Source organism: Xenopus laevis, chromosome 6L (assembly GCF_017654675.1).
Source record: "Xenopus laevis strain J_2021 chromosome 6L, Xenopus_laevis_v10.1, whole genome shotgun sequence".
In the NCBI taxonomy this organism is placed as follows: Eukaryota; Metazoa; Chordata; class Amphibia; order Anura; family Pipidae; genus Xenopus; species Xenopus laevis.
Genome location: NC_054381.1, coordinates 74,037,998 through 74,051,633, shown reverse-complemented (window position 1 = coordinate 74,051,633; position 13,636 = coordinate 74,037,998). Strand labels below are relative to the sequence as shown.

The following is a 13,636-nucleotide window of genomic DNA, read 5'->3' as shown; positions in this document are numbered from 1 at the left end:
TATCTCGTTACCTTCCCATTGTTCTTTTGTTTGGCTGCTGGGGGGGAAATGGGAGGGGGTGATATCACTCCAACTTGCAGTACAGCAGTAAAGAGTGATTGAAGTTTATCAGAGCACAAGTCACATGACTTGGGGCAGCTGGGAAATTGACAATATGTCTAGCCCCATGTCAGAATTCAAAATTGAATATAAAAAAATCTGTTTGCTCTTTTGAGAAATGAATTTCAGTGCAGAATTCTGCTGGAGCAGCACTATTAATTGATTAATTTAAAAAAAAAAAAAAAAAAATTCCCATGACAGTATCCCTTTAAGGTACTTGTGATAAATATATTTTATCTTTCAGTTTTCTAAATGTGTACCATGTTAACCTACCAAATGCAAAGATAAAATATTGAAAGAAAACCACATAGATATTATTATAGGAATAACAAATATGTAATTCAATCTAATAAGCCTGAATGGTGCAAATGTATACACATTTTTCTTTCCATGCAGATTTTGTGACCCAAAAATGTCTTCAACTTAGCCTTACATTATCAATAAAAACCTCAAACATTGTACCTTACATAGTAATACACTAAAAGAGCATATAAAAATTTGTATTTTGTCAATTTCCTTTTTTTTCATTGCATTGTGGGTAAACCACTGCAAAATGGTTCTACTTTTCATGTTTTTTACCCCTTAACATCACTTCAACTGTAATTATGTAATTTTCCCTAAAGCATAGGAAATAAACACTTGTGAGAAAATAATCACAATTTTGTATTAAAAAATTATTTTGCCTTTGCAGTTTAATAACTTTGTGTAAAGCAGTTATTGCAAGATCATTAAAAGCACAGTATATAATCTTAATCAAGATTATATAGACTAGATCCTTTCAGGGACATGGTTAACAGCTTTAACTTAATCCGCACCTACATCCGTGCAAATTTAAAAATTTCTGGTCACTACCCTAATCATCTAGGTCAGGCTCAGATCCACCCGAAACTGTTTCTAATTCAATCCAAATATTTTCTACTTTACAGAAAATCCAGAAAAACAGAATCATTTGCAAATATGGTGTGATCAAACTTAGTTTGTTTTGCTCTTGCCAGAACAAGCACATTGCATATAGGGTTGCAACATTTTACAAACTGTACTGTACAACCCCTTTAATAGCATAGTGCTATCATGAATGTGCTTTGATTAAAATACTGCTACCCCTGTTGCTCAATTTTTAGCAGACAGATGTATTTATATTGCTATTATTCCTTACTAAGGACAGTAAAGTTAATAACACATTTCTGCACTAATTTCCAGTGCTTCCAAGCAACCACCATCGTAACTGGTCATTTATTTTACAAAATCTTTCAAAATCATAATGTACAACATAAAATGAAAACATTAAAAAGAAGCTTTGGTGTCTTAGAGGAAAAAAAGAGAAAAACAGATAGAAAAAGAACACTTGATTTTGTAACCAGTTATACACATTTACGTTTAAACAGATGCTGTTATGCTGAGTGTAGCAGCACTTGCTTCCTTACAGGAGCTCCAATCCCATAGCAATATATAGAAATGTGCCAAGTCAGTGAACTTCTTGAAATGGGAAGCAACTTATATTGGTTGTTAAAAGATTTGTTTGTGCTCATAATTTCATTGCACAGTTGCCTTCCCTAGCAAATAGGAAAAAAAAATCCCAAAAAATAAAGTGACAACTAGATTTAATAAATTAATATATGTTTTAAGATTTACAATTAAGATATTTATAGGACATTGTATTCTTTGTTTTTCTTCTGGCATCATGCCAGAAAGTTCAAGAATACATAGTGCTGCAGCAAATCATTCTGAGCACTTTCACTCACTGTGGATTTCTGTCTTAATGCTGGACATGTAACAAGTTAACAGACACTGCTTGAAAACTGCCCCGTGAGACCATTCAAGTCTAGTTTTTGCAAGGGAGAAAACAGTCTATGGATTGGGCATGAAGGTGATCAGAAGTCCCCAGCTTAATATTTCATTCCTGTGTTGTCTGAGGAGACTGTGGAGATGTTGCAGATTTGCCAGACTTTCTTTCATAATTCACAAGTCGCTGACCAACCAGGTACCTAAGATGAAAATAATGTGTTTGAGTGAGAAAAAATGTGTTTACATGACGGTTTTCATTTTTTCAGACACATTGGATACAAAGGGGTGCTTGGCTGCTGCAGAAAATACATAAACTGTATTCAGAAATTACTGAATTAGAAACTTGGACACGACATCTGATAAGGGCATTCATTTTCCTGATAAGCTGATAACCTAATAAACTATGGGCCACTTAATTCATTAAAAAACTCACTGCAGATTGCTATGAATTATGCAAAGGACACCAGAGATAAATGTTGTTCTCATTACTGTGATAAAATAAAACAATGCCTAATGTAGAATTTAGTAATCTTAAGAAAAAAAACATTCACATACATAAAATTTTATTACACCTTGAAAAAGTTACGTTTGGTGCTTGCTTGTCTAGGTATCAAGAATTAATACTGGTCAATTTCTCATAGGAAAAAATCCAATCTAGTTTTGCCTTCATACATTCAACTTTAAGGAAAGGTGATTTCCAGGCCTTAGCTATTACTTGCCTAGCTGCTAGAAAAAATTTTGTTGGTAAGCGATTGTCTTTTAGTCACTCCATCTGCAAGCTACATGTGGGTTCCTTTTGAAGGAAATATGAAGAATGGAAAAAATAAAGTTATAAATCCTAATCAAAAATTTGTAGCCTTGTGGAGCATTTGGGTGTTTTTTTGATCCACATTTGAAAGCAGGAAAGAGAGAAAAGGGCAAATAATTCAAAAACTATAAAAATACAAAATGCAGACCAATTGAAAGGTTGCTTAGAACTGGCCATTCTATAACATACTACAAGATAACTTTAAGATGAACGAACCACCCCTTTAAAGTACCACTATATTCTTAAATTTTCTTTGGCAGAATTTTACTTTCTAATGGGGAATATCTATGCTTGCATTCATTAACCGACTATAAGGCTGGAACTACAAGATGCGTTTTCTTGAGATCCGACACGTTGAGAGGAAGCACATGCGAGGAGACAGATGCAGCAAATATAAGGGAAGTTTATAGAAATGTCGGAACTTGTCGCTGCTTGCACCCGACACGACTGTCGGATCCGAATGCAGCACCTTGCGTCTTCATCAGTCATTCATCAGCCTGGTTTCTTTTAGGGATGCACCGAATCCACTTTTTTGGATTCGGCCGAACCCCCGAATTCTTCGCGAAGGATTCGGCCGAATACCGAACCGAATCCTAACCCTAATTTGCATATGCAAATTAGGGGTGGGAAGGGGAAAACTTTTTTTACTTCCTTGTTTTCTGACAAAAAGCCACGCAATTTTTGCCTCCCTGCCCCTAATTTGCATGTGCAAATTAGGATTCGGTTCGGCCGGGCAGAAGGATTCGGCCGAATCCTGCTAAAAGAGGCCGAATCCTGGCCGAATCCCGAACCGAATCCTGGATTCGGTGCATCCCTAGTTTCTTTACACTAGGGAACCCTGAAATAACTGCCAACCTGGAAATAATTGTTATTTCAGGGTTTACCTAGCAGGCTGCAACCATAACATGCTAATATAAGAGCCACCATGCGCATTGGCCACGCAATCCCCAATCTACAACCAAATCTTTGTGATTCACAAAAAGGGAGTGTTTTAATTGGTGATTTGTGTGCAACTTGTAGCAAACACTAATTAGTAAGCACCTACTATTACACCAAAATACTGGAAAACCATCACATTCAAAAACCAAGATGCTCGTTAATGGAATATCGGGGAAAGATCCGCTCGTTTGGCGATGTCGCCAAACAAGCGGATCTTTGCGTCTATGGCCACCTTAAGTCAGCGACTTGGAGGGGGGCTACATGGGATATAACTGTTCAGCGTGTTTGCTTTTGATCCTTAGCATGCAGGTCTTGTTATCAGGGCCGCCATCAGAAATCACAGGGCCCCATACAAAAAAAAATTCCTGGGCCCCCTGGGCTACGCCCACCACAAGCCCCACCTACAGGTCCGCCCTCCCTACCCCCCACAGGTCCACCCCCACAACACACTTCCCACATGTTAATAAAAAAAATATTGGTGGTCAGTGCCCCCCCATTAAAAAATATTGGTGGCTAAGACCCCACATGGGGAAAAAAATGGTGGCCAGGCCCCCCCCCCCACATTATAATAACATTGGTGGCCAAAGCCCCCCTTAAACATCCATGTAAAAAACTTGACCCCCGCCACCCCAGAAGTTTAAAAAAAAAATTGGTGCCCAGGGCCCCACCACACAACAGGGACCACAAAGGGTTACCTTTAGGGGGGCCCTGCCATGTTGCACTTCATTAGTGTGGCCCATCTGCTGTCAGTGAGCTGCCAACTACAGAAGGGAGGAGGGGAGCACAGGTGGCTGCATCTTCTTCCAGTGACAGCATTTTCTTCCCTTATTGGTCACAGATTTTCAAGTCCTAGTAAAGCTGCATGGTGATTGGATGAGCTGGAGGATAAGTTTAAACCTCAGCTATCCAATCCCTGAGCAGCTCAACCGGGACTTAAACTTAGTGACCAATAAAGGGAAGTAATGGACAGAAGATACCTCCCCCTGTGCTCCCGCCCTGCCTTCCCGAAGTCAGCAGCTCTCAGAAAGCAGGGGGCCCCAGCTAATCAAGAAAGTGCGGCGTGGCCGGGCCCCCCCTTACCCTCAGGGCCCCCTACAACTCTCCCCCCCTGATGGCGGCCCTGCTTGTTATGACCCATATGGCCCCCTGTCCAGTCATTGATTGGTTACCGACTTGTAACCAATAAGAGTTGCAAAGCAGGAAGTTGGGTTCTGGCTATTATCTTAGACATCCGGTCACTCCAGCCTTTATAGATTACATTTTTAACTAACTGTATTGAAAACACTTTTTATTTTGCACAGGCTATTTACCCAGTTTTTACTTTTACACTGAAAAATTCCTTTAACTGGTTGTTGAATGAATGAAGAAAGGGGAATTTTCTTTTTGATTCCCATGCACTACTGCAGGACATGCACCCAATTGTTAATAACCAATACCGGACTTTCGAATATACCCTGGGGATAAGTTGGAGTTTTATTATCGGTTTCTATTGGTACAAAAAGTTAATGTTTAGTCAAAACATTTTTTAATGCAAACCTTTTAAAATGAGTAAATAATTTACATATAATTAAGTCTGATAAAAGGCAAAACTAGTACATTTAAATAAATGTTATCCTTACTTGTCATTTTTGATGTGTTCATAAAGGCGCTTAAACTGGCGTATCTGGAAGGATAAAATCCCCATCAGAATAACTATCATCAAAAGAAATGGATATATGCGGCGCTGTACCAAATTTTGCATTTCTGCAGTGACACCTGTAAAAAATTTAAAAAAAATTAAAGCACTTAGAAGGAAGAATTTCTTATACAGTAGATTGGCAACAAAAACCTCAAAGATACAGAAACACTTACCAATTACTGGCACAATGGCAGCAGCAATTATATATGGTATACAAAGTGATAGCAAGAGAACAGAGATGACTGGTGCAGCAAGTTTGTGTATTATAAAATGAAGATCAATGTTGCGTATTCCATTTGCATATACCTAAATTAAAAAAAACAAAAAAACAATGGAAAATAATAGTTTATAGTTCACCCAAGGTGTTTTACAAAAAAACAATAATCTATCTTTACAAGCCTGGTCTCATGATAAAACACAAAGGACAGCTGTACCATGGGGAAATATATATTCTTAGGTGTTTTTTACATAACAAAATTAAAGTTTTTTTTTTTAAATTCATTATAAAACATCTTTTCAACAGGAAGCAATTGTTTTACCTTCTAAAACAAACTAAATTTTTTCCAACTAAATATTATATTTCACAGGTTTTTTTTTTTTTTTTTATTCCACCAATGTTTTGCTCAACCCTTTTTTCATGGTCACAGTTAGTCTAACTGTCCATGCCTTTTGCCATAACAACACCTGTAAACTGTGTGAAGCAGTGAACAAAAGTATATGCGTACTATTTATCAAATCTAGATTATTTTATCATCATAATCCTATTGTGAAAGTAATATGTCATATCTTGTGACGAATGAATAAAAAAAAAAAAAAAAAGAGAATTAAGACGTTTTTTACACAATGCTAATAGTGCTTCTCCAGCAGAATCCTGCATTGAAATCAGTTTTTCAAAAGAGCAAATAATTTTAGATTTAATTTTGAACTTTGACATGGGGGAAGATATGTTGTTAGTTTCCCAGATTACCTCAGTCACGTGACTTTAGTCACAGGGCATGGAGAAACAGATCCACTCTGTGCCCCATCACTATTGATTTGGATATGTACCCTTTAGTGTAAAACACAAGGATATTATAAGTCACAGAGGAGTTCCGCGACAAGGCCAAAGATCAAGTGCTTTTATACAGGTCATGGTTAGCATGTCCTTTTATATATTGTGGGTGTTTGGGAAACACAATGGATATGGAAGCAGAGCCACAGGACCAAAGGAATTCAGTTAAAAAATAATTTTATTTTTAGAAAAGTTAAAAATATATCAGCATCTCCATATACCCTACACGTTTCATACCCCTAAGGGCACTTAGTCATGAGCTCTGATGTCAGTCACAGGATGTGATCATGTATACACAAAACAACCAAACAGAAAAATGGGGGTAAAAAACAGAACAAAAAAATTAAAGAGACAGTACCTCTAAAGTCCTTTAGGAGGTTAGATGTTGCAGGAAATATATTTAAAATTATTTGTCTTTATATAAAAAAATATATATAAAAAGAGAATATGGTGGAAAAAGAAGTAAAAGAATATAAAATATATTGACAAACATAATAGTATATTGACATACATAAATAGTATCATAGAATGCACAGAACAAAGGAATGTATATATAAAAATATATATATCTTTATATGTATAGATATTTTTGTTCAAACAACATTAAGTCATGTTATCAGATTTGTTAAAGACATAGATAGTTCCTCAAGAATAGTAGTATGTTACATCGAATTCTGAATTCATGCCATATGGTATTCTAGTTTTGCAGTAAAAATCCAGTATACTTCCCTTTGAGACAGGATTTTGGATAGATCACCTCCCCGGCTATTAAGACGTACCTTTTCTATACCTTGAATACTGAAAAAATTCAGATCTCCGGAATTACATGAATGAAAAGGTTTAGAAACATTAATTTATTTTTTGGTTTTAATATCAGACATATGCTCTCAAATTCTTTTCAATTTACGTGAAGTTTTTCCTACGTATTGATTTTGACATTTTAGACATGTAATTAGATCACATTTTTGTGTTACAGATAATATATGGTTTAATTTTGTATGTTCTACTATTTATATTATCCGAAAAGGTATCACCTTTTTTCATATATAAAAATCACCACATTTGAAATTTACTTTTGTCATTAACCAAGTGGGGGTGTGATTCTTTTTTTAGTATTTACCATACTTGGAGATAACATGTTATTTAAGGTGAGGCCTTTTCTGGTGACAAACTTAAAGCCGTGATTTAAGATGTTATTAAGTTTGTCATCAGTCTTCTGGATGGGAATATTTTTTTTCAATTATGCGTTTGATCATGGGAAATTGTGGACTGTAAGTGAATGTACATATAGGTTTATCCATATTTGAGATGTGTTATCTGCCCATATATGAAAAAAATATCTATACATATACAGATATATATTTTATTTATATATATATATATATATATATATACATATATATATACATATATATATATATATATATATATATATATACATTCCTTTGTTCTGTGCATTTTATGATACTATTATGTATGTCAATATACTATTATGTTTGTCAATATATTTTATATTCTTTTACTTTTTCCACCATATTCTCTCTTTATATATCTTTTTTATATAAAGACAAATGATTTTAAATATATTTCCTGCAACATCTAACCTCCTAAAGGACTATAGAGGTACTGTCTCTTTAAATGTTTTATTCTGTTCCCCCCCATTTTTCTGATTGGTTGTTTTGTGTATATATGCTCACATCCTGTGACTATCATAAGTGCCTGTAGGGGTGCGAAACGCATAGGGTATATGGAGATGCTAATATATTTTTAACTTTTCTACAAATAAAATATTTTTTTAACTGAATTCCTTTGGTCCCATGGATCTGTTTTGAGTGCTGGTCAGCTCTGCTTCCATATTCGTTGCTGTACCGCTCCCTAAAGCTGGGGGTCTGGGGCTGGTGCACCCGGACCACTTTCACTATTCAGTGAATCACTTTATATTATTCTGGAGCACCTTGTTCTCTTTCAACTATTTAAATCATGTTTGGGAAACACCAGTGCCTTAGGAGAAAAGTGCATTAATGCTGCATGATATGGGTTGCAGAGGGATACCCAGCACAGGTTGGGTTAATATTCACTCTCAGCCAAGTATTCAAGTGGCAGCTGAGAGAGAAGCTGGAAATGTAAAGGTCTGTGTTCCCACATCTTAAAGGAAAAACGATAGCCCTCAAACAATGTAGGTCTCTATAAAAAAGATATTGCATAAAACAGCTCACATGTAAAACCCATTTTCATAATAATATACTTTTTTAGTAGTATGTGCCATTGGGTAAGCCTACATAGAAAACCATTTTAAAAAATAAGGACAGCCCCCTGGGGTCGTATGATTCACGATGGACACAAACATACCAAACAAACTATACTTGTTAGGTCACATGAGCAAATTAACAGACAGTCTTTTGCTTCCACACTTCTTCCTGTTACAGTTAGAGTTGTAGTATTTCTGGTCAGGTGATCTCTGAGGAAGCACAGAGACCATCACAAAATAATGGTTCAAGGCAAGAGATGTAAAAGGGCAATATTTGCTTAAATATATATTGCAGTTTGATAAGATTCTTTAATATGCCACTTAATTTGATATCAACTCTGTTGCTCAAGTATTCATTTTGGGGTTAAAATTAAGGCTTTCCGGACACCTCCTAGAGTGGAGGTAAGTGTGGCACTGCTGGAAGAGAGTGCCTGTTGCAGAGGTTGGTGAGCCTAAATCCCTGGTGGGGGGGAAGGAAGATTAAGAGACTAGTGAGTCTGAATCCCTGGAGGGGAGAATGAACTGGCAGAGGCTAGTGAGTCCGTGTCCCAGGAGGGGAAGCCAGCAGGGCTGCCGATAAGCCTGAATGCTCTGAAGTTCCAGAGGGTAATAGCTTCCCTGGATGGTGAGAGCCCAGAGTGGGAAACCCCTGAATGTTTTGCATTTAAATTGCTGAACTGTGTTTTTCTGTTGCCTTTTGTTAGGACTGCTGCGTTCTGTCTAAAGCTGTGATGTCTCTTGATTTTAAACTCCAGATCCCCAGTTTACCTCTCTACTAAATGCTAATTCCCCCAAGACGTGCATGTGCAGGCGAGTGGCTTGTCAAAATATTGATAAGTGTGAAAGGATGTGTTCTTTTTTGGTAGGAGATTATTTTAAAAGAAACATTAAGAGATATTAGAGAAATTCACTATTCTGTATTCTTTTGTCTGTGCAATATACATTCCAGAATCAGGAATAAAAATTATTTGGTTTCTTACTTGTTCAATTACAGTTTTTAGCCACCACTGTGGACCCATCAGAGTTATAGCAGCAATTATTTTGGCATGTAGAACTCCAAGGGCCCAGTCCTGTACAAGGAAAATAAGACAAATGTAGACACAATGATGGATTATTATTTCCCCCCTTAAATCTTAATCATTCAAATTATTATGAATCAAAGGTATCAAACAAGTGCTTATGGTCTTTCACATGGAACAGCATTATACATTTTTTTTAAAAAATTGAAGTGGCAGTATACACCTATATACACATATTCTATATTTGGAATTTACACGGAGTAATACATCTGCCTATTCTGTTAATTGAATAATGGTTTATGTAATTTCATTATGCACATGAACAGTAGGGTAAAATGTACTTGTAAGTCTAAATAGGGATGCCTGAAAAAGATAAGATAGAGGGGCAGTGCTGCATTAGTTTTTTTCACTCAGATGGTGTTTTTTTTTGTCCAATAACCCTGGGGAAAAAACCTTTGGGATTCACGGGGGCAGCCACCCTCCCCCCAGCAAATAATGATTTCTTTTCACTTATAAGCAACATTTTTTCTGTTAAGTTGCACTGCAGAACCAAGTTTCAGGGCTATGCAATACTTTATGCATAAAACACTTGACAGATATTGACTATGTCGTAGTATTAGTAGCAGTAAAATTAAATGCCCAGACTACGAGGGGAAACAAATACATATTAACTTACCTGCCAAGGGTAAAACAATGGGGTCTGATCCAAAGGAACACGAAGGGGTGCAACAATTACCAATTCAAATAAAAGCCCAAGTAAAAGTGGTACTGCACCAGCAAGCAGTAGGGCAACAACCAATGTTTTTATTATCTAAAATAAAACAGATTAAAATTATCAACATGCAAGAACAGTATTTACCTAATGTAAAAAGAAGTATTAAGTATATTTTGTTTCATACAGCTTTCAGAAACTACTGTTCCTTAGATGAAGCATGCTATAATTTTTTTTCATAACACTTTTACTAATTCCAGTTATTCTAATTTTGATTATTTTATGTTACCACTATAAGGAAAACTGAACACATTTTTCTGCTTTCAGTAGTCCTAGCGGCCTAATATGAGGATCATTCACAGAGCTTTATTATGGAAGGAAGACTGACAGCACACTAAAACATACAAAAGAAGAATATATTCATACAGTTACTGAAATCCTATAGTAGTGCAGATGAAGTATGCATGTATAATTGTATCTACCTGTGTTTTTCCCTGTACTGTTGCCTTAAAATCCTATAAAAAAATCCCAGATAAGTGGTCAGCAGAATCTGGAAGAATTTTAGTCCTTCACAGTAAATTCTTCTTAAAATGTCTGAGTGTGGCAGATGCAAATAATTCTATTGTAAATCACCAATACCATATTTTGACCAGAGTGGTCTAAATGAATGGGAACAGAAAAGAAAAGATCTTCCCATTATAATGATCTTCGTGATACTGCACATGCCCCAATTGTGCTTGTTGATTTGGATAGCAGCAAACCTACTGGCTACCAGATAAAGGCCATGTACAGTAATGCTTGAAGTATCATTGTATTAATAATGTGTGTGTGGCTTTGTTTGTTAATTGTTTATGCATTTGGACATGGTTTGATCAAATGCAACAAAACCATCCTCTCAAAAAGCATTGTGCCCTAGTGCAATGGTCCTGCATATCTTGGGACCCAGTCTACAATGTTAATTCACATTACCACATATCATTCACCTGGGTATGAAATGCAACAAAAACTTTTATGTAGACAAAACCTTAGTCCCCCACTTATAAGTGCCTTCTAATCTATATGTACTTGGGAATTTACAAATGTGCAGAGCTTATACCTGCCATCTATTTACTCAAATCACAGGCATGCCAATCTGACCAATTACTTGTGCCCTTCCATTGCACCAGAGAACTAATACGCAGCTCATTGTGCCAACAGGAAAAACTTGCTAAGCATAGTTATGCATTCTACTTACCTACAAACCTAATTGGTTTCCAGTGTAATGTGGGCTACAGGAAATGACCAGAAATTGTGGCATTTCACAGTATCGGAGAACTACTCAGCAATGCAAATGCTTTGCATATTTAAAAAGAGAATTGTGTATAAAAAATGTGTATGGCTTTGTTTAATATTGTATTATATTAAATTATGCATGAAAAATACCATTGAGTTTCATCTTTTAACAAACTCACCATTAGGGACCACTCTTTCACTTTCAGTAGAATCACCCTTCGTCCCTGTGGCATCCATGCCACCAGCACTGTTACTGCCCGAATAGTGAGCCAACAAACATAAAGACCACAGGCAGCTGTGTATAATTCGTGTATTTTTGCAGTACCAGTCCAGAAAGACATCAACCAGCGGCCAGCAAATACTATATAGAGCACAGAAGGAGACAGAGCACAATAATTGACAAATTACTCAAGCTCATTTACCAAAATTGGGCAAATTTGCATCTGGGCAGTAACTCATAGCAACCAGTCATTATCGTTGTAAAGTCAGATGTGGAAGGAACAACAAAAGGACAAATTTGCCATGGGTTACTATTGTACAGGTAGAATTTGCCTGTCCAGAAAAAAGTCACTGTAATAAAAGACTTATTTAAGCCAAGATTAAAGGCTGCATATATATAATATATATATCATAATGAAAAGGAAACATAAGTTACCTGGTAAAGTAAGGCAGATAAGACTTGCTATCAGTAAGGTTATACACATGAAAATGATTAACATAAGGATCTGAAAAATAAAATATAATTGTATTAAGAGGAAATTTAATTTTAATTATTTTCATAAGCGGCACACATTTAAAACCTTCAAAGCAGAGGTAATCAACATAGTAAATATGAGTATGTACTTAGTACATTTTATTTAATGAACTAGTATATAGGATATATAGTACAGTAAATATTTGATAAATAAGCCTACATATGTAGGTATAGTGCAAACAGCACAAGTTTAGAAATTCATGCATCTGGACTAATTCTACATGAACCCTGTAGCATGTACAGTAAATATATATACGGGTCCAGTTTTAAGATACACCTAGTAAGCACATTGAACCTCTTATTTTAAGGTGATGAGCAATAAATTTGGGTTGCCACCTCATCCCTTTAAAACCAAAAAAATAAATATGTAAATGAACACCTCATGACTGCAAAGAAAACAGGGCTGGCTGCAACATGCATCTAAAAATCTGATAAGAAGTAACTGAGGTTTGCCCTACCTCCAGAGGTGTCTCTAAACACAAAATTAGCAAACAAAATACATATACAACATACTGGATTAATAGTAAAAGTGAACTCAAGCCTGATATATTAAGAATTTAAAACTCAACAGAACCTTTTTTCTTTGAAATAAATATATATATATAGAATAAGAAATCAGGAAGGGGGCAAATAGTTTTTCACACCTATATATATATATATATATATGTGTGAAAAACTATTTGCCCCCTTCCTGATTTCTTATTCTTTTGCATGTTTGTCACACAAAATGTTTCTGATCATCAAACACATTTAACTATTAGTCAAAGATAACACAAGTAAACACAAAATGCAGTTTTTAAATGAGGGTTTTTATTATTTAGGGAGAAAAGAAATCCAAACCTGTGTGAAAAAGTAATTGCCCCCTGAACCTAATAACTGGTTGGGCCACCCTTAGCAGCAATAACTGCAATCAAGCGTTTGCGATAACTTGCAACGAGTCTTTTACAGCGCTCTGGTGGAATTTTGGCCCACTCATCTTTGCAGAATTGTTGTAATTCAGCTTTATTTGAGGGTTTTCTAGCATGAACCGCCTTTTTAAGGTCATGCCACAACATCTCAATAGGATTCAGGTCAGGACTTTGACTAGGCCACTCCAAAGTCTTCATTTTGTTTTTCTTCAGCCATTCAGAGGTGGATTTGCTGGTGTGTTTTGGGTCATTGTCCTGCTGCAGCACCCAAGATCGCTTCAGCTTGAGTTGACGAACAGATGGCCGGACATTCTCCTTCAGGATTTTTTGGTAGACAAATGGTTCCATCTATCACAGCAAGTC

General features: G+C 36.1%; 1 protein-coding gene across 4 annotated transcripts in view; it reads right to left on the bottom strand.

The window, feature by feature from the left end:
• Positions 1-773: 773 nt before the first annotated feature.
• Positions 774-13,636, bottom strand: part of marchf6.L (membrane associated ring-CH-type finger 6 L homeolog) — a 73,979-nt gene continuing 61,116 nt past the window's right edge. For 3 of the 4 annotated variants that reach the window (XM_018266128.2, XM_018266129.2, XM_018266127.2), the window contains 7 exons: positions 12,267-12,336; positions 11,791-11,972; positions 10,304-10,438; positions 9,589-9,678; positions 5,483-5,615; positions 5,251-5,386; positions 774-2,084 (listed from right to left, as the gene is read on the bottom strand). In XM_018266128.2, the coding sequence (XP_018121617.1) occupies positions 1,994-2,084; positions 5,251-5,386; positions 5,483-5,615; positions 9,589-9,678; positions 10,304-10,438; positions 11,791-11,972; positions 12,267-12,336 (837 nt within the window). In that variant the 3' untranslated portion in view covers positions 774-1,993. 4 annotated transcript variants of the gene reach the window in all.